Consider the following 12,837-nt stretch of genomic DNA (forward strand, 5'->3'; position numbering starts at 1 on the left):
TCTGCGTAATTTATCCAAAATATTTAATTAATCAGAACACTCCAAGCCCTGAGGGTGATCAACCATAATAACTGTAATACTTACTTTGGAAATCCAATTTTTGAAGACACTTGTAAATCAGCAGAACAGTTTTCACGGCTACAAAATCTCGCAAAGGTTATCTGAAATGGCAAGAAAAGGAAAAACAATTAAAGGCCTGATATCAGTTTGGAAGTCTTTAATGGAGTGATCAGGGATCAGTGCTTGACCCTATGTTGTTTAATTTTTTTAAAACAATGACTACGCAAGAGACCTACGTGGTATACTTAAGAAATCTGCCAAATGACAGGAATCTGGGAGGAATAGTTAATATAAATAGATAGAGATAGAGAGATAGAGAAAGAGAGATGGATAGATATATAGATAGATAAGCATACACATGCACTAGACAGCCCAAATAAATAGATAAGAATATACATGCATATATACAAATATGTGATAAATATTACATATATGCATATCATATATATGATATATTATATGTATTCCATTATATAGTACAATAATCATATAAATAATATTTTATCATTTATATTATTCAGTTTGACTCAGTGTTATAGTTATACGATAGCAAATATATATAATATATACACATAAATATGCTAGAACATTGAGTCAAACTGAGTAAAGTGAAATTTGAGAGGAATAAATGGATCCTCAAGCTTAAAAGATAGGTATGGCTATACAGTGGTTCATCTAAAGATGATTTTCATGTGCTGCAACCTCATACAGTCAACAGTGTGATACAGAATTCAAGAAAGCCAATAAAATTTTCTTGTAACATCAGCCTTTATTGATGTCTATTTTGTGTCTTTTTTTTTTGTCTATTTTATAATACCATAATCTTCTCCCATGTCCTTTCTCTTCCCTCTCCAAGGGCTATCTCATACAACAAATAGTATTTTTGAAGAAAAAAATCAGCAGAAATTCATTGCAATATACATTTGTGGGACCTCTTATTTCTGCAAAGGAAATGAAGTAAGAATATCTTTTCACATTTCTTCTTACAAGCATGGTTTGTTCTTCATTTTTCCACTTTTACTTTTGATAAGTGTTGTGTATATGTATATATAGAGTAAAATAATGCAATCTTAACCTCAGAGAGCTATCTTGGTCAGGATTAAAAAGGACTAACCATTGTACTTTGCCCTGTCAGAGAACGCATTAGAGACAAGTAGTTGCAACTGTGGATAGAACACTGGATCTAGTTTGAATTCAGCCTCAGATCTTACCTGTATGTCTTTGGGTAAGTCATTTAACTGTTGTCTGCTTCAGTTTCCTCAACTATAAAATGGGACTGATAATAGCATCTATCTCCTGTGATTGATTTAAGAATTGAACAAAATAATATCTTGGAGTTGCTTTGCAGAGTTCCTGGCACATAGCAGTGCTTAATCAGTACTTGGTTTTTTTGGGAGGTTTTGTTTTAGAGTTTTTCATTCATTTCTGTACATTACATTTTAGGAGATTAATAAACTATAGGGTGTTCAAAGGAAAGCATTAGATAAAGTAAATTAAAAGGCCTGCCACATGGAAAAGGAGTTCAGGTCACATGGAAACAGACTGATAGATAGGGATGCTTAATTTGAAGAGAAGAATATACAGAAAGGACACAAGGATATGGAAGTAGTATTGCATGTTTTTGCTTAGTCTTTTAGGGCAAAACTAAGATCAATCCATGGTTATAAGTTGGAAGAAGCAACTTTAGGCATCATTAAAGAAAAGCATTGCTAGTAATTCAAGTGATCAAGTAGTCGTCTCAGGATTATAGTGTGCTCTTGCTTATTTTGACATCTTCAAGCAAAGGTTCAAGGCAGTAATGTTTGCAGAGAGAATCTTTGTTCAATTATAAATAGGACTAGATATCCTAAGAGCTTTTTCACTGCCAGAAATGCTGAGACAATACATATATTTCAATTTTGGAAGTCATTTATATTTATTTGTCAGAGAATAACGGAAGTCAGTATTATATCTGAAAAAAAGTGAAATTAATGTATTGTACAGTAACTGATAATCCACTTCCCCCTGAATTTCTTTTTATCTACTGCAGTGCTCTTTTACCTGATTGATAGTTCAGTTAATCAATAAACATTAAGCTACTACTATGAACCAGAAATACTAGTATGAAATTAGAACATTAACTAGGTGAGATATAAAGAAAGAAACAGCCCCTACTCTCAGAGAGTTCATAGTCTAATGGGTAAGACAACACACAAACAAGTATGCACAAACAAGCTATATACAAGATAACTTGGGGATAATCAATGGAAGGAAGGTACTAGAATTAAGGGGGGGATGGGAGAGGTTTCTCATAAAAGATAGAATTTTAACTGGAATTTGAAGGAAGCCAGAGAAGCCAAGGAGTAGAGATGAAGAGGGAATATTTCAGGCATAGAGGAGGGTCAATAAAAATGTCTGAAGTCAAGAGATAGAGTGTCTAATGGGAGGAGTGGCAAAGAAGCCATGGCACTTTATCATAGAGTAGGTGTATGTGTGTGCACAATGATTCTGCTCAAATATATTCAGCCTGCTATGTCTTTCTGCAGCTGGAGAGGAAAGGCTTAAATGAAATGATTACAACTAATAAAGACACTGTTCATGGTATTGACAAAATCTGGTATAAACTAGGATAAGTGATGAATGTAGGGACGTTAACATCAGACTCATTTTAAAGAACAATTTGTACTGAGACATAGATGGGAAGTACAAGACGAAAATGAGAAAACAGGAATTACTGAGCAACATAACCATATAACTACAAAAAGCAATAGAACTCAACAAGGGATCTGTTATCTCAGGACAAATTATATCCCTAGGATATACTATTTGTGTGAACTCATGATATTTTGTGTAAGCAAATAATTCTAACACATAAAAGTTACTATTGATTTTTTTTTACTTTTTCTTCACAGGAAAGGTAAAATAAATTGAAAATTACCATATACACATTATATATTTGATGTATTTTTAAAAACTCAAATTCAATACAATGAGCATAAAAAAAGGGGAAAAGAAAATTTTAAATGATACCTGCAAACATCTAATTTTTTGGTTAGAACAGCATCAGTAAATAATATGTACAGATTTTTAAAGGAAGAATTCATATAAAAGAATGCCTCATTGTTTTGTTACATGGCATTTCTAAAAATACTAAAAAATGAAAATAAAGGAAAACATTCCAACCTTTTCTTTAATTATGTCTTTTTCTTTCTTCTGCTGAAGAATTGGTTGCAGTGGTGAAAATTCTTTAGTGCTGCTCTTGCTGGTTACATGATGCCCAAGGTGGTAAGCTGCTTCAACATGAATTGGAGTAAGAATATCCCTTACATCTTTCTAAGAAAATTGGAAATTTTAATAATTACTCATTTAATAAACACACACAAGCAATAGAAAACACAAACCATAAGAATTTCTTTTCTGTACAAGAACTAAACAGCCATAGGGTACCCAGATTTTTTCTTTTTTTCCCCAAAAACTTAAAAAAATTGTTGGGCACATATGTTATCCCTACTACTGAGGTAGGCTGAGACTACTGAACGACTTTCTGAGCAACAGTGTTTCAAGTTAATAGGATGTCCAAAGTTCAACACCAATATGGTAAATCTGAGATTAGGGGGATCACAAGCTGCCTAAGAAGGGACAAAAGGGCCCAAATCAGAAACAGAGGAGGTCAAAGCTCCATTGCTGACCAGTGGTACTGATTCTACGAGTTGCTGTTTCACTTCCAGCCTGGGCAAGATAGGGAGAACCAGCCTCAAAAACAAAATGAGCAAAACAAAATGGGTAGATTCAGAGTTAAGGATTATGCCATTCAGGGAACAGTTAGTCCAGGATCAGGCTGGGTTGCCACTGCCACCTCTGCCATTGTGCCAGCCCGTGATGTTCTTTTGCTGCTAGGTGAGGGTCCAGAATGTCACCAAAGAAATATAAGAACAACAATGAAGATAAGCTGGTCATGTCCTAGGAGCAAAAGATAACTCATGGACTGCATTAATGCTCCACAAATATCCTCAAAATATTAAGAAAAATCAAGTGAAAGCATGAGTACTTTGGGTGAGTCTGATATGGTGAAAGTACTAGAGGCCAAGGACAAAAATCACTGAGGAGATCAACTTTCCTTCCAGGATTGTGAAGGAGAAGGGGAAGGGAGATAAGTTCAATCATATAACTTTGGAAAACTTATATGAACATTTTTTATTACACGTAATTGGTAAAATAATTCTAAACGATCCAAAAAATCACTGAAGATCAACAGATATGGATGGGTTACCATCTGGAGGGAACACTCACAATGATGATTTCACAGAACCATATGAATATTGAATATTTGAATGCCTAATTTAGTCATTTTGGTGGATGATTTCAACTGAATTAAATTACTAATTTAACTAGATGATTTGAATATAGACCCATGGATCATAAGTCTTAAATCCGAAATGATGGTCTCTAAATATTATGAAGCACAACCCAAGTTAAAAATCCAAAACTAACCCGAAGCATGGAAGGGGAAGTTATGAATCAACAAGGAAATACATCTATAGCCAGTTTTCATAGGTGCTTAGAAGGCAATATGCAATCTTACTCAATCTTTTTTGTTTTAGAATGGTTACTACGTAGGAAATATATTTATGGAAGAGGTCATAGATTTGGTTGCCTTTATTATAGTTGCCATTTTAATCCTTATTCTGATCCTCTAATTCCAATTTACATTTTTAATAAAGAAAGAATTATAAGTTTTTAATTACAAAAGTAGATGTAATTTAAAAAAAAAGAAGGGGCAGTTCAATAAAGTTCACATGGAACATTAAAGGAAAGATGGTCAGGGGCTTTCATTAGAACTACATACACTTACTAAAAATGTAAATGAGGTTAACATTTATACTAGATGTACTCTCCAGAGGAATGACATAAATTCATGGCATCATACATTACCTTCCCATAGATTAGTGTCAGTAGGCCAGATTTTCATTCATCTGTTCAAAGCAGTTGATTACCACTCAGAATTCTTTACAGTGATGTCTTCCCTATTAGAATGTGAGTTCCCCTAAGGAAAGTGGCTGTTTTCCCCTCTTTACTTGCTTTTGTTTGGGAGTTGGTGTGTGGGCCGGGGGTAGGGGATTTTTTCATCAGTGCAGGGAACTGTACGAGTATGGAAACTTCCTCCACAGATGTACATTGGTAATTCATCTCCATTCTCAATCTCCTAGCTTTGAGGGTTGCCACAGAGGTTAAAAGATTTTCTCAGTTACACATATAGTATATATCACAAATAGCTCCTTAATCTAGGTCATTCTGACTCCTTGGCTGATTTTCCCTAAATCACCCTTTCACAATGCCAAGGAAAGAGCTTGTGCTTACTAGGAAAGATCAGTTAAAATCATCACATAGAATCTATTCCTCCAATTTCTTAATATGTTAAATAAAGTTTTTTTCTTCATCTTCTTTTATATAGCAAAATGAATTAATTACAAATTTTACTTGCCATAAATAAAAGGTAAAGAAGTCATATTTCTTTTTGAAACACAAAGAATTCTGGTCAACAGTTTATTGGGATAGGGAGAAGAGCAGACTGTGGGATTTTATAGATATAAAGAATTCACCTTCCCACTCATACAGGTGGGAACCTTCTTTCCTCCTTATAACCTCAAACAGCTGGAACATAACATAAAGGGGCTAAAGGACTTGCCCAAGGTCCCGGAGCCAAAATGTATCTGGGCAGGACTTGATTCCAGGTCTCTTGGCTCTGAGGCAGCTCTCTATCTACTTGACCACACTGTCTCATATAAATTTATAAAGAGGAGAGGAAGGGCAGGAGGGGAGAGAGAGAAAACCCAGAGAGCCCTTCCATGAATTCTGATTGCAAAGACAAAAAGCATAATAGATGCCTCATTCTATTAATTACATAATATCTGGAAGATGTCTAGCATGAATCAAAAAACTAGGAGGTGAGGGGGTTTTGTTTTTACATTTCCATATTAAAGTACATTTTAAGCTGATTCTGTTAAGCCACTCAGCAAGTGATAATTTCTACATGAAACCTTGACTATATGGGAATGCTGCAAATCAAGGTCCAAATCCCAAGTTATTTACTTGTGAAAACGGAACAGCTTGAAGCACTGAATTTTACAATAGCAAACTTGATTAAATTATTCCCCAGGTGTGGGAGATAGACAGCCACTGATTGTCCCTCCACGTGTCCATTGCTTTAATTCTTCTCAACTAGCTTGCTTTGACCAAATCGCATGTGATCTAATTCATACTAATTTTCCACAAGGTCTTCTGTGCATCTGCTGTATATTACTTCCATTATCCTAATTAGCTATTAATTATTCTTTTCTCACAATATAGAAAAAATGCACATACACTCTTACAGAGACTTTACTTGACAGACAGTCACACTTACTTAACTTTAACAGTTCTATGTAAGGAATGAAGCTTCGGTACCAAAACATGTCTTCAGATTACTAATTAAGATTCTCGAGGAAAAAGAAGTCAAGTTACTGGGGTGATATGTGTATTAAAAGTAATGAAAATGCTATGCTACATTTTTTATGGACAATTATCCAAGATGATGCACACTCTAGCCATGGCAATTGGCACCTGGGCCAAGCCAAAAATGAATGTCTTACTGTCTCTCTATTATCTTTCCTGTTCGGTTTGTATTTGGAGGAAATTTGGAGGGTTTAGTTGTAGACAGGTGTTCTCCTAACTTGGTCATGTGTTCAGCTACAAGGGATAGGAGGGCTGACCACAGGTTAATGCATTCTTTTAGTTAGTAGAACTGAAATTTTTAATAGTGCTTAGTGCTTTAAGGCATTCCAAAGTATTGGATATTCTTTATCTCATTTGCTTCTCACAATGACCACTGCAAGGTAAAGGTATTTTCCCCATTTAAAAGACAGGGAAATTGACTCAGAAAGGTTCAGTAGTTTGTGAAAATACAACTAGTGAGTAGTATGATTTGAAGTTGGGTTTTCTTGACTTTCAACTCCGAAACCCATTCTCAATTCACCATGATGTCTCTGTTCACTTCAATTCAACAAGCCCTTTTTGAGACTATTATTTCACTAGGTGGTTTTTTTGGCAAACATACTAGAGTGGTTTGCCATTTCCTTTTCCACCTCATCTTACAGATGAAGAAATTAAGGCAAATAGGGTTAAAGAATTTGCCCAGTGTCATACAGTTACTGAAATTTACTCAGATTACTTAGGCCAGACAAACACAGAAGATAAAATCTTCCTCACTTCAGCTCCATAATTTTATCCACTGTACTACCTAGTCCGGCACTCCCATTAAAAAATCAAACTTGTGATTCTACATGTTTAGGTTACCTAAGGCAGGTCGACCCCTGATCCTTAATGTACAGTCTCAGAAGTTAAGTAACTTAAGTCAAATTTATAAGAATATAAGCCATTCCCCAAATGACAAATGACCAAACCATATGAACAAGTAATTTTCAGATGAAGAAATCAAGGCCATTAATAATGATATAAAATAATGTTCTAAATCCCTCTTGATTAGAGAAACAAAAATTAAAACCACTCTGAGGTACCACCTCACACCTATCAAATTGGTCAATATGGCAGTAAAGGAAATTGGTAGATATTGGAGGGGATGTGGCAAAATTGGGACATTAATGCATTGCTGGTGGACTTGTGAACTGATCCAACCATTCTGAAAGGTAACTTGGAACTATACTCAAAGGGCCATAAAACTGTGCATACTCTTTGATCTGGTAATACCACTACTGGGTCTGTATCCCAAAGAGATCACAAAAATGGGGAAATAATCTACTTGTACAAAAATATTTATAGCAGCATATACTTAGCATAAACTTAGGAATTAGGCTAAACTGTTTCTCTCTGGGATATTGAGAAAGGAAATGAAGTTTTACTTTAGTAAAGTTTTACTTTAGTTCCCCTAACTACTTTCTTCCTTTGACCACGATAGCAGACAGTTACTCCCAGGTTTCTCAGTTCCTTAAATCTGTTCATAATTTCTGATTTGATTAATAATTTAAAACCAGATAACTCTAGACAAAAATCTGGTCAATCCCATTTGTGGTAGTATGATTTGGCATTGCAAAGGAGAGCCAGAAAGGAAATAGTGAATCACTTGTGGTTTTATATACACATACATGCATACATATATGTCAGAGTTTTTCTTAGCTGGAGACTAAGTGAAAATATCAGAGAATTCTGATTTATTAATGATTTTCATAATTATTATTAATGATTTCCCAAAACAAAGAAGGAAGGATGAAACCACAAAAATCCTTACCATTGACCCAAGCCAATGCCCAAGTCACAAGTCAAAGACAAAAGTGACAGAGGTCCCTCTTGCTGAAGCAATTTGATTTTTAGGTATTGTCCTTTTCTAAAGAGTTAAAAGTACTCTCTTATCCCCAGAGAGAGGCAGAGTAGAGAAGATAACTAAGCTATATAAGGGAGAGGTTAAGTAAAAGTGGGTCTATTCCTTGCAGAAAATTGGAAAAAGAGTGCCTGGTTTGCCAAAGACCTAACCAGCTACAAGTGCCCCAATTACTACAGTAACTTCACTAAAGTAAAATTGTTTCTGACTTAGATTATAAGCAAAGGACAATAAGCAATGAGTAAGCCCTTGAGATGCATGCAGCCTTTCAGAACTTTGGAGTGATAGCTTTGAAAGGTGGTGCCATCTGATGCATCTTCTTATACACAAATCAGTGTTTATCTTTCCTTTGGAAGAAGTCCAGGAACAGACAATCCTGGGTGATGGATTTAAGTGGGGCAGAGTGACACAAAGTCAAACAAAGCCAGCCTCCATTTCTTTTCCAGTCATCAAAGTTTAGTGGCAAGAGAAAACTTAGGAGGACTGGTGATGGCTTGGATATCTTTGCTGTGGATGTCCTTGACCTCTTCTATGTCTGCCCAAGTTTTGAGTGTTCTACAGGGCATGCTTCCGCTGCCTTAGGGGACCTGGAACAAAGTGTTTTCATTCTTCCCTTCCCTGGAGGGACATCTCTGCATGCTAGGGGTAGACATCTCTGCTAACTCACTGACAGGTTTGAAGCCTGTCAGTAACCCTCAATAGTAACTGGTGCAGCCCATTTGCCACAATGTACCTGGATGTGACCACTGCACACCTAGAGTTTCCTGAAACCTCAGGTGAGAGCTAGGAGCCGGGTAGACTCCAAAAGTGGACAAACAAACCCTGCCTTGAAAAGGGCTGGCCAAGTTCTCACACTGGAGGTGCCAGTCTTTCTTGAACACCCACATACCCCATCCCCCTTGCACAAATCCCATCCTTACACATACAAATATGGGACTGCCAGAGGGAATAAAGAAAGTCCCTAAACCAAGGGATTAGAAAGGCAATATGGTATAGCTACTAAGTGATATCCTTCAGGCAAGAAGGCTTGGGTTCAAATCCCATCTCTGAAAAGCTACATGATTAATGGCAAATCATATAAATTATTTGAGCCTCAGTTTTTTCATCTGTAAAATGTATCTAGTAATACCCTCATATGATTGCTGTGACACTAAAAAGAGATAATGCATATCAAGTAACTTATGAATTTTAAAACACTATATCAATGTTAGTTTTTACTAGATCAAAAAGAACCTGACCACCAACTTCCCACCCACCCCCAAATTCTTTGGCTCCTTACTGTCTTTAGGATAAAATGCAGCATATGCAGTTTAGGATTTAAAGTCCTTCACAACCTGGAACAACCTATCTTTCTAGAATAATTTCATATTATCTTTAACTCACTCTATTTTCCAGGCAAATTGTCAAGCTGTTCTCTATATTAGAATTTTCCATTCCCTTCTCCTGGGAATTCCTCATTCCTATGGTGGATTGCCCTCCCTCTTCACTTCTGCCACTAGGAATCCCCAACTCAAGTTCCATATTCTCTAAATGAGATCTCTTCTGCCCTCCAAAAATATTACTGCACTCCATCATGAGGAATCACTTTGCATATGCATAGTTATGATGGGATGGAATCGGGGGGAATGTAAGCTTGTTGAGGGTAGGGATGATTCCATTTTTGTGTTTGGATCTCCAGTTTTGCATATAATAGGGACTTAATACAAACTTCTTGCCTTAAATGAATAAGATCCTATAATTAGGGGTGAAGGAAACTCTCAAATGTTAATAAGTAAAATCCTCTTATTTTAAAGATAAAGAAACTCAGTCCAAAAGAAATTAAGTGACTTCTTTAAGGTCTCACATCTGGTAAGCAGTATAGGTGAGATTTTTTGAACTCAGATCCTTTTGCTCCAGATATAGTCCTTTTATTTCTACCACATGCCCTTTTTTAAGATATGGAAAGTTAAGTAACTGACTACAATAAGTGTCTAGGGTGGGGCATCAAACCCCATGTTTTCCTGACTCCAAGCCTAGCAGTCTATATATGCAATCTATATATGACCGCACATGTTTCAACAAAAACAAAAATGATGAATGATAGGTAGACTTCAATCTGAATATTTTCACAGAATTTTAATGAGATTATTATCACTTAAAATTAGAAGGCTATTTAATCAATCAATGATCATTCATGGACTACTTAGCAAGGCAATTTGCTAAGACACAAGGGATATCTCTGCCTTTAATGAACTTGTTATTTAGTTGGGAAAGACACATGCATGGAAATATTATCAACATTAAAGGACAATCAATCTATGATAAGTGGCAGAGTAAAGGTCCAGCTAATAAGGGTAACTGGTATTAATAGAGCTGGGTAGCCAATTAGGATTTCGTCCACAGGCTTTCCAATAAAATTAATGTTCAAGCTTTTAATATTGAAATTGTCAAAAATGTTGCTATAAACGTGCTAATTTATACTAATATGTGATAAGACAATTAGTAAACATCAGTGGGACATTCCATGTTTATATTAATTTGCAACATGAGTCATTTTTAAACTAGACATTTAAATTAGAGGAATCACCTTGGGTGGTTAAATAACAGAAGTGGATTTCTCCCTCCACCCTTTTTTTTAAACCCTTACCTTCTGTCTTGGAATTAATATTGTGGGTTCCAAGGCAGAAGAATAGTAAGGGTGAGGCAATGGAGGTCAAGTGACTTGTCTAAAGTCACACAGCGAGGAAGTATCTGAGATCAGATCTGAATCTAGTTCCTCATGTCTCCAGACTTGGCTTTCAATCCCGAGCCATCTACCCCACTGGATTTTCAAACATTGCTGGGAAATGAAAAACTGCCCTGACGTGCAACAAGTATTTAAAGTAGAACCAGCACATGCTAACTATATTGAGATAAGGATAAGTTTGAGTTGGATGAAATTCATATTGGCTTATAAAGCCAAATGTTACATTTTCACTGTGAGCATTAATACTTCAGATATGGGCAAACACAATAATAAAGGACCTGATTTGCTGTTTTGATGATTGTATAAACCTAAGAAAGTTATGGAGAAAATGTTAATAATGCAGATTGTTTCAAACATTTTAAATGTACATTATTTTCTCCTGATGAGATGATTATTAAACATTATCAATTCATGCCTGAGTTAATCTTACCAGAGCTAGGAAAGACCATGAAAAAGATAAAACACTTTAATAGCAATGAAATATAGCATGCTTTCCTCATTTGACTGATCTGGCAGCTCTAGGGCTATACTCCAAGAGTAGTCTAAACAATAATTGGGGGGTAGCTAGGTAGTACAGTGGATAGGTCTAGAATTATGAAGACTCATCTGTCCTCAGACACTTACTAGCTGTGTGACCTCAGGCAAGTCACTTAACCTTATTTGCTTCGGTTTCTTCATCTCTAAAATGAACTGGAGAAGGAAATGGCAAACCGCTCCAATATCTTTGCTAAGGAATCCCTCAAAACAGGGATACAAAGAATCAGACACAACTAAAACGCCTGAATGGCAAGACTCTAAACAACATTCTTAAAGCAAATGTTGATTGGTTGCCTACTTAAAATCTGAAAGGGAATATAAGACATATGAACTAAGGAATCAGCTACAGAACAAAGTCTCTTAGTGGATGGGTACCAACATCAGCTGAGGTAATGTTAATATGAAATTAACCTGGGCTGCCATTTCAGGACAAATAGATAAATATATATTTCTTATTAGTCTAGTTCAGTGATGGGCAAACTACAGCCCACAGGCCAGATGCAGCCCCCTGAAATGTTCTATCCGGCCACACAGTATTCCTAATCTGACAAATACAATGAGTAGGATACAATACAATGAAACTTTGAAAGAGTTACCTTAGGAACAGACTGACATGAACATTTCCTTTCTTTTGGCCCCCTCTTTAAAAAGTTTGCCCATCACTGATCTAAACAGTTCCAAATGCTATAACCAATTACAAAGCAATTTTAAGATTTGTTAAAATTAAACTGGGCTGTGGAAGTATTTCATAAAATGGGAAGTCTAAGATGCAATTGCCTGTGCCCCATGTTTAAGCCTCTGAGACCCAACGAAGGGGTGAGCTGGGGGAAAAAGGACTTTCAAAGAGTGTGACAAAACTAACTGAGGAGCATTCCAGATTCATGGGAGAAATTCTCCTTATACTGAAAAATCATCTAAGAGCACACAAATATCCCAGTAGTCCTAACATTGGGAGCTTTAAAATGCATAATTCCACTCATTTCAAAGCAACTCACTGTCTGTGACCTTTTAACTCCAAATGTTTTATAGACCTTAATAAATTGGTAATATCTAATCTTCTTTATATAACTCTTATAATAGAGATAAAAGTTTTGAATCTGCAGGAATATCACAAGCTTCATTCTAAATGAAAAATGAAGATAGAAATTGACTTCTTTTGATTGCA

General features: G+C 35.8%; 1 protein-coding gene across 1 annotated transcript in view; it reads right to left on the minus strand.

The window, feature by feature from the left end:
- ITGA4 (integrin subunit alpha 4) overlaps nucleotides 1-12,837 on the minus strand; it is an 88,384-nt gene that overhangs the window by 22,395 nt on the left and 53,152 nt on the right. The window contains exons 16-17 of the mRNA XM_044666475.1: nucleotides 3,223-3,372; nucleotides 85-161 (exon numbers count right to left, since the gene is read on the minus strand). Of these exons, the coding sequence (XP_044522410.1) occupies nucleotides 85-161; nucleotides 3,223-3,372 (227 nt within the window). The remainder of the gene's footprint in view (nucleotides 1-84; nucleotides 162-3,222; nucleotides 3,373-12,837) is intronic.

Source organism: Gracilinanus agilis, chromosome 3 (assembly GCF_016433145.1).
Source record: "Gracilinanus agilis isolate LMUSP501 chromosome 3, AgileGrace, whole genome shotgun sequence".
NCBI classification, from domain to species: domain Eukaryota; kingdom Metazoa; phylum Chordata; class Mammalia; order Didelphimorphia; family Didelphidae; genus Gracilinanus; species Gracilinanus agilis.